This window comes from Mustela putorius, unplaced genomic scaffold, assembly GCF_011764305.1.
Source record: "Mustela putorius furo isolate JIRA1106 unplaced genomic scaffold, ASM1176430v1.1 tig00003896_pilon_pilon_pilon, whole genome shotgun sequence".
In the NCBI taxonomy this organism is placed as follows: domain Eukaryota; kingdom Metazoa; phylum Chordata; class Mammalia; order Carnivora; family Mustelidae; genus Mustela; species Mustela putorius.
Window position 1 is genome coordinate 11,565,358 of NW_025422045.1, and position 12,181 is coordinate 11,577,538.

The 12,181-nt window shown below is 54.3% G+C and overlaps 1 protein-coding gene across 1 annotated transcript in view; it reads right to left on the reverse strand.

Moving 5' to 3' along the window:
* Nucleotides 1–12,181, reverse strand: part of ITGA11 (integrin subunit alpha 11) — a 111,381-nt gene that overhangs the window by 19,281 nt on the left and 79,919 nt on the right. Inside the window, exons 12-17 of the mRNA XM_045067443.1 lie at nt 11,236–11,384; nt 7,651–7,791; nt 7,227–7,430; nt 6,369–6,499; nt 2,969–3,135; nt 1,561–1,703 (exon numbers count right to left, since the gene is read on the reverse strand). Of these exons, the coding sequence (XP_044923378.1) occupies nt 1,561–1,703; nt 2,969–3,135; nt 6,369–6,499; nt 7,227–7,430; nt 7,651–7,791; nt 11,236–11,384 (935 nt within the window). The remainder of the gene's footprint in view (nt 1–1,560; nt 1,704–2,968; nt 3,136–6,368; nt 6,500–7,226; nt 7,431–7,650; nt 7,792–11,235; nt 11,385–12,181) is intronic.

A 12,181-nucleotide genomic window follows, 5' to 3' on the forward strand; every position in this document is an offset into this window, starting at 1 on the left:
TGGCGGGGGGACAGCCTCCCTGCCAGCCTCCTCATCCTGGGTGAGGCCAGGATGGAGAAGCACGCTGGGTGGCTGGAGGTTCAGCAAGCCCTCGCTCAGCCTCCAAGGCTGGGCACCCGTCCCCCGGTGCCTTGGCCTCTGGTGGCCCAGGCAGCCCCCACCATCCCGTGTGCACAGCCCACTTCTCGCATGGAATTTGAACTATCTCTGTGCTGGCCTCTCCCTTTTTCAGGAGCCTGGGGCCCAGCCGCGGCACTGTGACAGGGTTCATGGGCGTACCGAGTCAATGAATGAACAAATGTGTGAGCAAAACGGGGGCTGTTCGGCTGGGTCCAGGTGCGAAGGGTAAAGAAGGGGACGCTTAGAAATGCCTACAAAACCTCCCCCATGGAACCTGAATCCTGCCGTGACTGGCTTCTTTGTAGCAAGGCAGTGGCTCTCCAACTTGAACTTGTGTCAGAATCCTGAGGGGAGCCCGGCAACATACTGAGGCACGAGCACACTCCCAGAACTCTTGATTTGGTGGGTCTGGTGTGGGGCTTGAAACCATGCATTTCTGGGGGCACCTGGGTGGCTCTGTTGGTTGGGTGTCTGCCTTCGGTTCAGGTCATGATTCTGGGGTCCTGGGGACTCCCTGCTCAGTGGGGAGTCTGCTTCTCCCTCTTCCTCTGCCCTGCCCCTCATGCTTGTGCCCTCTTTCTTTCTCAAATGAATAAAATCTTAAAGAAAGAAAGAAAGAAAGAAAGAAAGAAAGAAAGAAAGAAAGAAAGAAGAAAGAAACCACGCATTTCTAACAAGTTCCTATGTGATGGGGCTGCTGCTGCTGGTCTGGGGAACCACACTTTCAGAACCGGTACACGAACACATCAGAGGGGACCCCCTGTTAACTGACAGGAGGACTTCCCACATCTGTTCATTTTTCTGACTTTTGGCCTTTGAACTACAGGGGGCAGGAGGGGGCTCTGAGTGCCCCCTGCTTATGTCTCCAAGGCCAGAGCTGTGGCCTAGGTATCTGGAGTTTCTGGATGGGGTAAACTTCTCATCTCTTCCTTATCCATGAAACCAGGCACCAGGCTCCTGCTGCTTCTCCACCTCTGCCAGGCAGGCCACAGTCAGTTCCTTCTCCTGGCTCGCCCCCACCAAGGGCCTGTCTTACCTCCACTTTAGCCAATGCCTGCTTCCATCCCCTCCAACCATGGCCCCTGCCGGCTGACCCCTGTTTCCTCTGTGAGACCTCACCGAGCCCACCTCCCACCTCAGACCCCCCCCCCCACCGCTAAAGGAACAGTGGGCATCTGAGTGCTGGGGAAGAAGGGAGTTCGGAGAGGGTACCACAGGATACCGTGTCTCAGTAGCCTTTTTCTGGGGCATAAGGATGGCGTGGCCGAGGTCCAGGACTCTGCACCCTGGCTGGGCCTCCTGAGGTCTGCTGGGGACTCGGAACCAGCCTGGTGCCCGCTGAGCTCTCTGGCTCTCCCGTGGCAATTCCTCCTCCAGCTCTGTGGCCCTTCCTGTGGGAGCTTGCTCCCAGCTGGTGGGGCTGCTGGGTGTCAAGCTCACCAGGACATGGAAGTTGATCCGCTCACAGTGTTCCTGGCCCGAGTAGAGCAGGACAGCTCTGTTGGTGTACCGGTCCCCGCCCTCGTCAAGGTGGGCCCGTGGGGCGTATCGTCTCTCATCCATGGTAGCATTGTACCTGACGCCTGCAGGAGGGAGAGGGCAAAAGCAGGAAGGTGGAGCCACGGGTCCATCCAAGACTCTTGGCCCGTCTTCTAAGAGAGCCTCCTGAAAGCCAGACTCCTCCAGGAAGCCCTCTAGGCTGGTCTGGGAAAACTGCTCTTCTCCCCTCGAGAGGCCTAGTATAGGTGGGAACCTCCCATGCAGAGCGCGAGTGATGCAGTGAGAAAGGAGAAAAAGAAGGAGCCAAAGAGAAGAGAGGCAGAAGCAGGAGGGGTGAGGAGGGGCCTGACCGCGAAGGGGGAGAGAAAGAGGAAGAAATACAGGAGAAAGGAACATGGTAGGAGAGGAGATAGGTTGAGGGGTCAGGGCGTTGCCCTCATTTGAGCCCCCGCTGGAGGGCGAGGCCTCCCCAGCTCTCCTTTCCTTCACTTTCCCAGGTTATCCTGTGGGGCCTGGCTCAGAGCCTCCACAAGCCACAGTTCCCTCCCCGCGGCTCCTCGAACCCAAGATTCCATTCGGGGATGTAAGGCCTGCAGCCTCCTTGCCTTCAATGGGGCTGATCTTTTGCTACAACCAGGAAAGGCTTCGTCCCTTTGCCTGGACCCCCGCCAGCCCTCTACGTGTGCCAGGTTCTGGCATCTTTCTCCTTTTTCAGGTAGAAGAGAAAGAAGACCACAGCCGCCCAGACTGGCCTTTTTCTCTCTCCCACTCCCACCCCCACCCCTCAGGTGGGCTCTGCTCCTTGACTAAAAAAATTTGGAAATTGCAGTTTCCTGCCCCAGGGCCCAGTCTGGTCCCAGAACCTGCAGTCATCACTTTGTGGGGCTGCGTGGGCCCAGGGCTGGGGTGGAAGGAATGATCTTCAGAAGGACACGTCCTACCGCAGCCATGAGCCCACTCTGAGCCATTACCGTGATGACTGGGGGCTGCGTCTGTCTGACCCTCCCTTTTCCTCCTCCCTCTCCTGGATCCGACATATCCTCTGATTCCAGGCTGCCCAGTATGCTCCACAGCTCCCAGTTCCCTGTTCCAATGGAAACTTCGCACCCCAACTATTTCCTTCTGCCCCAGGCCTCTCCCTTGTTGGTCACAGCGGCTCACGGCCACCCTCACCCCGGGATGCTGTTCCCTTTTGGCTCCTTGGAATTAGATCAGCAAGTGCAGTCATCAAGGTGCGACCCGGCCCTGAAAGCCCATTTCAGCAGAAGCCCAGGTTTTGAAGCAGAACAATGCCAAAGTCCATGGGGAGACTGGGACTCGGGGCTGGGTGGGGTGGGAGCTGGTTTACCGACTGCATCTGTTTCAAAATGGGGTGCCAGGAAGACAGGCGTGAAGCAGAGGAAGGCGGCCAGGCAGGTGGCGTCCCTGCCGCTGCGTTTGCAGTCCCTGTGGAAGATGTTGATCTTGGACGGCTCGAAGTGGAGACTGGCATTGATCTGAACCACCGGGCGGGACCTGGAGTGGAGTGGAAGAACGAGTAGTTGGGGGGTGGGGCACTCCACTGCCCCGGGGCCCCAGAGATGGGGAAGGGGAAGAAAGGGGGTCCTGCAGATGGAAATGGAATCTGCAGACCTTTAGGGGAGGGCAGAGAGGGGCCCCAGATATTACACTATGGGGCAAAAAAGTGCCAGGTGGGTAGAGGGCAGCCCCAAAGTCCAGCCCTTCATTATGTCCTCGCGCCTGTACTCGCTGCAGACCACACCGACCTCCTTGTGTCTCCCCATTCCATCCCTGGACATTCATTAGAATAATGGGGAGAGTTTTAAAAAATCCCGATGCCCAGTTTGCCCTCCAGGTCAAATCAAATCAGAATTGGCATCCACCTGTCTGAAGGCCGTGCTTCTCAAATTTTAATGTTTGCACGTTTCTGGGGCCATGGGGCAGGGGGAGGGGACGGGCGGAAGCAGATCTTTAAAATGCAGACCCTGACCCCATAGATGGGCACAGATGCTGCATTTCCAGTAAGCCCTCAGTGAGATGCTCGCTCTTGGTCCGGGACCACCCTTGGAAGAGCAAGGTGTTGAAGCTCCCTGGGGATTGCAATGTGCAGGCCGAAATTGAGGACCACGCCCTGTCCTAGAGATTCCCCACCTATCCACCCGACACCACCCCATGCAAATTTATTCTTCTACTGGTGTAAGAAAAACAGAATCAGAGAAGGAAGTGAACTGCCACTCCAAACCATGCTTTTATATAAAAAGAAGCAGGTGTAGTACAATTTAGAATGTGTCCAAATTTTCACACTGATATCTGTCCTGATGTTTTGCTCACTGTGTGAGGGGGCTGGTGCCTCCTCCCTGCTCTGTGTGGGGTCTCGGATCTGAGTCTCAGCTCCACTGGTTCCTCAGGGCCCTTGGGCAGATCCCAAGATCTCTCTGAGGAGGATGTGGGAATCGAAGGAGGTCAGTGAGGGGGGCCCCTTGACAGTGTAGAGAGCTGTGTAAGCATAATAGCTTCTATGTGTGGTTCTCAAACTTGGCTGCCTAGAAATTCTGGGTTAAGTGGTCAGGGTAAAGCCTGGGCTACGAGCCTTTGCAAATCTCCCCAGTATGGGACAACATGGGTGGACCTAAAGGGTATGATGCTAAGTGAAATGAGTCAGACAGAGAAAGACAAATACCATATGATTTCACTTATTTGTGAAAAAAATCTAAAATCTTAAAAAACCTAAAAAAAATCTAAAAACTGAAATAAATGAATAAACAAACAGAAAGCAGAATCAGACCTATAAACACAGAGAACAAGTCGAAGGTTCCCAGAGGGGAAGGGGTGGGAGGATGGGCAAAAAGTGTGTCGGGGTGTGTGTGTGTGTGGGGGGGTACCCGCTTCCAGCTGTGGAATGTGGAAATCTGGGAATGGAAGGCACCACATAAAGGACAGAGTCAGTGATACTGAAACAGCATATGGTGACAGATGGAAGCTACAGTTAACATATAAACCTGTTGAATCACCATGCTCTATGAAACTAACAGAACATGAACATCACCTATACTCAAATAAAAAGAAAGGGGGAAAAAAGGAGAAAAATTCTGCACCCGATTGCAATGGGGCAGTTTGAGATCCATGGGGTTTGAGCACAGAACCCTTCTGGAGGGTTCTGGCCCACAATTTCATCACACACTAAGGTAGCACTTAGGTTGAGACCTCAAAATCTAGAGCTTGAATGGATCCTTTGTGCCAAAGTGATTCTTTTGGGGGTGTGGGGGTGTGTCTCTTCTTTCCTGTAAAGGACCCAGTTTCTGTGTCACCCTACTGACCCGTTAGGCCATGTCTACCTCGTACCCTGGATCCTAGGCAGCCGTCTTGCTCCCTGGCTGTTGGAACTGACATCGGAAATACCTTTCCCACCCACGCTGCTCTTGCCACTGTCACCTCCAAAGATCCATGAGCCCCTACATACGCAGCAGATCTTCAGAGCAAGGCTGTGGCCCCAGTGTGTGGTAGCCCAGCACTGCCTTAGAGGCCTGGGGACACCACAGGAGATAGAGGGACTCCCCAGACACACTGCTCTCCCTCTTCCCCTACAACGGTCTGTTGTAAGAAGCCGGGGTGTGTCCCGCCTTGCGGGAGATACAGGGAGCAAGCATCCGTGTGAAGCTGAAGCCCCGGCTAGCTCAGGGATGCCCCCACTCACACTGCTCCTCTTTTTCCCTCCAGCACTCCTGCCCCCATCTCTGCCTCAGGGCCCAGGCTCCTCCTGGGGTGTTGTTACACATGAGCTCCAGTCTTGGGCTCTGTTTTCTAGGGAACCCGGGCTAAGGCATCTCCTCCCAACTGCGCTGTGATGTTTTTGACCCTGCGAGCATGACCACTCCTTCGTTTTCCCTGTGAGGTCGTGGGACACTTTGGTTTCATGCCTTTTTAAAGTCATATGAAAAATACGACTGTGCTTATATAAACTTACCTGCGGGGGGGAAAAGATTGGTAGGGGGGGGAGAAAAAACCCCCAATGCTAGTAGCGGTAACGTTATGCTGATGAAACCCTGAATGATTTTTGTTATTTTATCATGTTTCTTTAAGTTACTGGATTTATAATCAAAAATAGCTCATCAACATACATGAAAAGTTAAACAGTTTTTGGCTTAAAAAGTAGCCAACACATCCCATAGTAAAATACAGTGACTTTTACAAAGCTTTTTTTTTTTTTTTTTTTTTTAAGGGCTATAGACTTTAATTGTAAAGAAAACCCCTGCATGCAGATATATGGCAAAGATATGATGAGATGGTACAGAGATGAGGCCCTGAAAAAGAAAACGAGGAGCCCCGAGGGGTTTAGGGGACAGAGATCCCTGTACGGCAGGAACATTCTGCCGCACTTGGGGAGAAGGAGGATCCGTCTGGCCGAGAAGAATATCCTCAGCCTGACTCTTTAAGGGGCTTAAAAAGCTGAAGCGGAAGAAATGCCCTAACAGCCAGAGCTTTTAGGCCAAATTCTAAGAGAGACTTTTGGACACCAGATTGCTCTAAAATCTTAGAATGCTCTTGGGAAGAGGGAATTGGACTCCAAAGCCACGTGCGAGTGATTCCCCAGAAAGGAAATGTGTCATCGCGAGAGGACAAGAACCAGGTGGATTGGGTTGACAATGACTGAAGAAAGGGAAAAAGGTCCTAAAGCCTTATCTCTAAAACCCGGTGTCCATCATGACTCTCAGAAGAGCCCGAGAGCCAAAAGAAGCAGAAGAACCAACCACAAAATGACAGCGTTGCCCAGGGAGCCCACCGCCAGGTCGATGAGCCCATCGTCGTTGAGGTCCAGCTGCCCGTGGATGCTGCAGCCAAAATACTGGAGGCCCAGAGCCAGGTCAGAGGCAGCGATTCTCTGCAGGATGTAGGAGGAGAAAGCTGGAGACTGGCATTGTTAGCACGGGGGAGGGGGTCAGCGCCACCCTCAGGGAAGCTACGATTGGGAGCATTGGAGAGAGCCCATTTGGAACCACTGGAACCATTGGGAAACTTTCCTTTCCCAGTCCAAAGTTATCTCCTCTCCTGGTTTGTGATGGCACCGACCCTCCAGTCATCCTTTCAGATTAAGAAATTGTGTCTTAAAAGGGATTGCCATTCAGGGTAAGTCCGTGTTCCTTGGCAGACCCCCGTCACATGTCTGACCATGGTGTATTAGAACCCCTTACAAGAAAATATGTATGCAAAAATGATGACCCCCCAAGAGCATGGGACCTGAGATGGGTCCCTCTTGAGGGAAAGCAGGGTTTCCAACATGCAGCATTTCCAGAGAAGAGCAAGCCCACATGGGAATTCTCCACTCACATCAACCGCATGCGTGTGTGTGCAGGGTGGGTGAGGGGCTGTAGGGAGGTTCTGGTCCCCGGGGGTTTCATTGTTGCCGGGGAGACAAAGTCAAGCAGGGAGAGGGTGCCCACAGGGGTGATGGTAAAGTCACCCATCCCGAAGACAAAAGCACCCATTTCAAAATCCCGACTCGAGGCACGTAAAGCTAGGACAGACTGGAACCCTTTCCTGCCGGAGGACACAGAAGAGACCCCTGCACGGGATGCCCCAGCCCCAGCAGCCAGGACCCCTGGTCTTACCTGCTTCGGGGTCTTCAGGAGGCTGGCTTGGAAGCCAAGGAAGATGTAGATGGCTCCTCTGTGGTTGTCCTCCAGAGGGGCTCCCACCACCACGTCGTTGTAGGAGTCCTGATTGAGGTCCCGAACGGAGGCGATGGAGGAGCCGAATCGGGCATTCTGGTAGTTGGAGGAATCCTTCAGCGTCCCGTTATACACAAACCGGTTCTGCAACACCATGGTGGGACAAGGCTCAGCCCATCTCCACCCCATTTTCCCCCTGGAGTTCCCCTCTCTGGCTTCCTTAAGCAGGGCGACAGAGGAGGGTCCTGCTGTCCCCCACCTGGCTCTGCGGCGGGCGGGTGCTGGCCTCTCTGGGGTAGCCCTGTTTCCCCCACGGACTCCCAAGTGAAAGCTGGGGTGAGGCGCCCCTCCCCCGCCCCAGTACCTGTCTCAGGTTGTAGACGTACACTCGGCCTTGCTCTCGGCCTTCACTGAAGTACATGGGGGCGCCCACCAGCAGGACATCGGTCAGCCCATCGCCGTCGATGTCCACCGAGGTGATCTCACTCCCGTAGTAAGAGCCTATCTAGAGCATAGGGATGGGAAAGGGCAGTGGGCTGGAATGTGCGGGGAGCCGGGGACACCCTTCCCCTCAGAATCAGGGTGAGCAAAGAGGAAGGTCCTCCCCTTCTCACAACCCACTCCCCTTCCGTGGTACGGACTCACCTGTGTTTTTTTTTTTTTTTTTTTTTTTTTTTTTTTTTTAAGATTTTATTTATTTATTTGACAGAGAGAGATCACAAGTAGACAGAGAGGCAGGCAGAGAGAGAGAGAGGAGGAAGCAGGCTCCCTGCTGAGCAGAGAGCCCGATGCGGGACTCGATCCCAGGACCCTGAGATCATGACCTGAGGCGAAGGCAGCGGCTTAACCCACTGAGCCACCCAGGCGCCCCGGACTCACCTGTTTTCACCTGGTCCCACCTTGCCCTCTTTTCTCCTTCTGTCATCCACCCCGCCCCCCTTCTTTCTTTCCATTGGTAAATTGTCTTGATTACCATTTGTTCTGTTGGTGAGCAACACAGTCTTGTGACAAAAATGAGCAAAATCAGAAAACAGTATGAACAAGAAGATAAAAGTCACCCATTGTCCCAACGTCCTACGGGAACTCCCGTGAATGTCTGAGTGCATTTTCGTCCAGTCTGTTTTGTCCAGGGTGTGTGGGGCTTGTTTGTGTGTGCGTACATGGCTTTACTTGTATAATCGAGGATTGTAATTTATGTATAGCTTGTTTTTTTAAATCAAGCAATGGATCATGAACAGTGTCTTCCTGATGGGTTATATTTTTTCCTACAAGCTGATCGTCGGTGGTTCTGTGATATTCCAAACCACACACAGGCCACACGAACATAATCAATCCTCTTGTGGGACATTTGGCTCGTTTCAATGTTTAATGTTACAAAGAACTTTGGGATTAGCACCTCGGATGGGGAACTGTGGTTTCTTTTTAGCATTTGAGCACTCACTATGCTCCTCTCCCCCCTCGGGTGCCATGCCCCCCACTTCACTGAGGGTGCCAACCACTTGTTCAGTCTGAAACCTGAGGGTCCTCCATGGTCCCACTGCCACCTCTGCAACAGCAGCCCTTCCTGGTGTGCACCAGACTTGTCCCGAGTCTGCTTACTTCCCTCCTCTGAGGCTTCTTCCCCAGGTGAGGCGTCTCCCAAAGGACACCCTGCCTCACTCTCCAGTCCACGCCCATGGGCAGCCAGAGTGGCCTCTAGTAGCTGACCGCACCACTCCCTTGCTCTTGAAGAGGGTGCAGGGGGGGTGTCCAAATTCTTCAGCCTGACCCTATTGGACCTGCCTCCGTCCCCCACTAGCCTCTGTGTCCCCCTGCCACCCGCCCCAGGCTCCCACACTCTCTCTGGCCATTCCCATTCATTTCTCCAAAGCCCAAGACCCTGGCTGGGTTCCAGGCTTCCCTCTGTACATACTTTTCTCTTGTCTGCCCTCCTCTCCCCTTCTTCCTGCCTGATAATGTCTATCATCCTCAGGTCGCTTCCTGTTAGACTCCCGCCCTGCCCTGCCCTGCCTGAGATGGGTACTCCTCCTCGATGCTCCCTGCAGCTCCATACCAGCACCTGCTCCCCCCACGGAGAGTGGGCACAGTGCCTGCTGTGTCCCCTTCGGGCCTGGGTATGATCATAATATAATAAATATAATAAATGGTTTTTGGACCAGTGGGCCACTGGGGAAGGATAAAGGACCCCTTTCCACGGACGAGCCCCATGTGACACACTTTGTGACCTCAGTTGGCTTATGTGAGTCCCTTGCTACCTTAGGAGAGATCACTGCCCTCATTTCACAGGGAACGAACTGAATGAAGCTCAGTGAATCTGAGTCAGTTGGCCAAGGTCAGAGGCTGGCTACAGCCGAACTGGGTTGAAACTCCGGTCTGATACCCAAGCCTGTGACACTGCCTCCCCCAGCCGCCTCCTGGCTTGGGGTGCCTTCAGGAGAAATCTATCTGCAAGTATTAAAAGCTTTTAACTGAGGAATGAGATAGAAACACAGAAAAGAGGAAAATGGAAATCTCAGCCCGGGGGTGGGTGCGGAAAGAGCTATCCTTACCTAAGGTGATTAAGAGGCAGACAGAGAGCAAGTAAGGGAGGAGGGAAGGAGTCTTTTGTCTAAATATGTGGCCTCAGCTATGTGGGTCACAGAGATTTGGAATCTACTTAATTTAGCTGTCTTCAGCACTGCGGTTTCTCGTTTGGATGTTGGAGGAGGAACCGGGCAGTAAAAATGTCATAAATTCATCAGCAAATTCCCTCCAGCTCTCAAGGTCTAGCTTTGGATTCCCAGAAGAGCCTGCCCAGGCAGCGTTTGGGCAAGGTGGCGTGGAGGCCCGGGGACAGAGCAGGGGGCTGGTCTGCCAGTGCCCTTGAGACGGGAACGATGGCCTCCTGCAGCTGGAGGGATTTAGGTTAGACCCCATGAGGACCTTGCCCTCACAAGGGCAGTTAAAGGTGCAGAAGACAGGTCTGTTCCTGGCCCTGCAGAGCCAAGGGTGAACTGAGAATGATGGTAAGGGCCTGGCTGGGGCCCAGCTCAGGCCCAGGGGACCACAGATGCTGAGTGCTGCCAGGTGGGGTGTGTGTGTGTGTGTGTGTCTGCGCTTGTGCGCACGTGTGCACACATGCACTAGTTTTGAGATTATCAAGGGTCAGGAGGTAGCATAAGGCAGAGAGCTTTCAGAGAGTCCTGTGTTCTAAACCTGACCCAGCCTTGAATCCATTGTGTAACCTTGCAAAAGCTCTATGGCTTCTCAGGATCACTGTCTTCCTCAGCTTTTGGAATGACTTGGATCAGAACCCTGTTTTCTGGTCTTCCCCCCTCTAGTGACTGTTATCATAGTTTTGCAACTGGTAGTCATGGCCCACGAGACTCAGAGCAACACCTCGCATTACCCACGGCAGCCTGGGCAGGGCCGTGGTGTTGGTGGCTGTAGCATTCTGCATTGTTCCCATTCCAAGGACAGGAAAGAAGCTGGGGGTGTCCTGGTGACCCCAGGGGGCCTTGCTGTGGGTGGGTATGCTGCTGCCCTCCACTGATGGCAGCGTGAAGGTGTCTGGAGTGACATGCCTGTTCCTCAGGATGCCTGGGGCCCCAGCAGCCCGAGCTGAGAAGCCAGAGCCAGGAGGCTGCCTCTGACCCTGAACTCTGGATGTGAACCCAGAGAAGCTGGCAGGCAGGGGCAGAGGTTTGGCACCAGAGACCCGAGGTCCATGAAACGGAGGCAAGCAAATTCTCCCAGGATCTCTTTGCTGCAGCAAGGACCAGGGCCTGGCTTTCTGGGGAAGGGACAGTCCAGCTCCAAGGCTGGTAGGAAGGAGGTATATGCCCCTCCCACCCCCCCAACTGGAAAGAACCTCCGAGGACAAATTGCTGAGCTCCAGAGTCCTCGGCAGCTCCGTCTTTCCCCTGTTCCCACCCACCACGCCCCTGCCCTCAGACTCCCCCTTCCTTACCTGCTCGCCCCGCAGTGCCTGGTGGATGGTGAGACTTCTGTTGTTGTGCATAGTGAAAAGGATGGCTTTGCCCGTGTGGTTGAACCGGGGTGCTCCAGCCACGTACACCCACCCCTGCCTGGAGGACACGACCGATGTGACTGTGTACCCTGCCGCGGGAGGAAACAGGCTGGTCTCTGTCCCGGGTCCTCGGGGGTACCTGAGGACGGGCCCTCTTGGGGAACACGTCCAGGCAGCTGAGCAGATGTGAAACCACAGGGTGGAGATTCCTAGGTACCACTGGGAGGGGGCAGCTGGAAAAGGTGGGGCTCAGGATGGTGATTTGGAGGGTAGGCGGAACTCAGGCCCCCCACTCCGGGCTGGAGGGCACCGAGGAAGCCGGGGTGGCAGGGGGAGCGGGGGGCTACTAAAAGGCACTGCTGAACCAGAACGTGCATGTCCCCTCCCTCCCCAGAGTCCTGAGTCCCAAGGGCAAGGGGGAGCAGGGAGGAGGGAAATGGTGGGTCTGAGCTGGGCTTTATTACATATTGGGCTGGCTCTGTTTTTTGATCCCCACCAGTTGTCTCTCTCAGGTACCAGGGAGTGTCATCCTCATTCCTGTAACCTCAGCTAAGTGGCTCTTGGGAAATTAGAGCCTTGGCTGCCAGGTATAAGGAGCTGCTCCACAGGGCATCCACATGGGGTCCCAGGGATGTCTGCAGCCCCAGAACTTTGCAGGAAGGAGCCCTGAGACTCGTCCCAGTCCCACAGGTATGCTAGGCAAGTGAGAAAGAAATGGAAACCAGGGGATCTTCTGGAATGGCCACCACTCCGGGCTGTCGGGTTGGCTTTGCCTGATCGCTGTGACTCTCGCTGCACCCGCAGGGCCCAGGAGGCGTGCAGAGCCTAGAGCCCCACTCTCTGCCAGATGACCTCAGATACTGGACCCCAGTTTTTAGATGCCTTT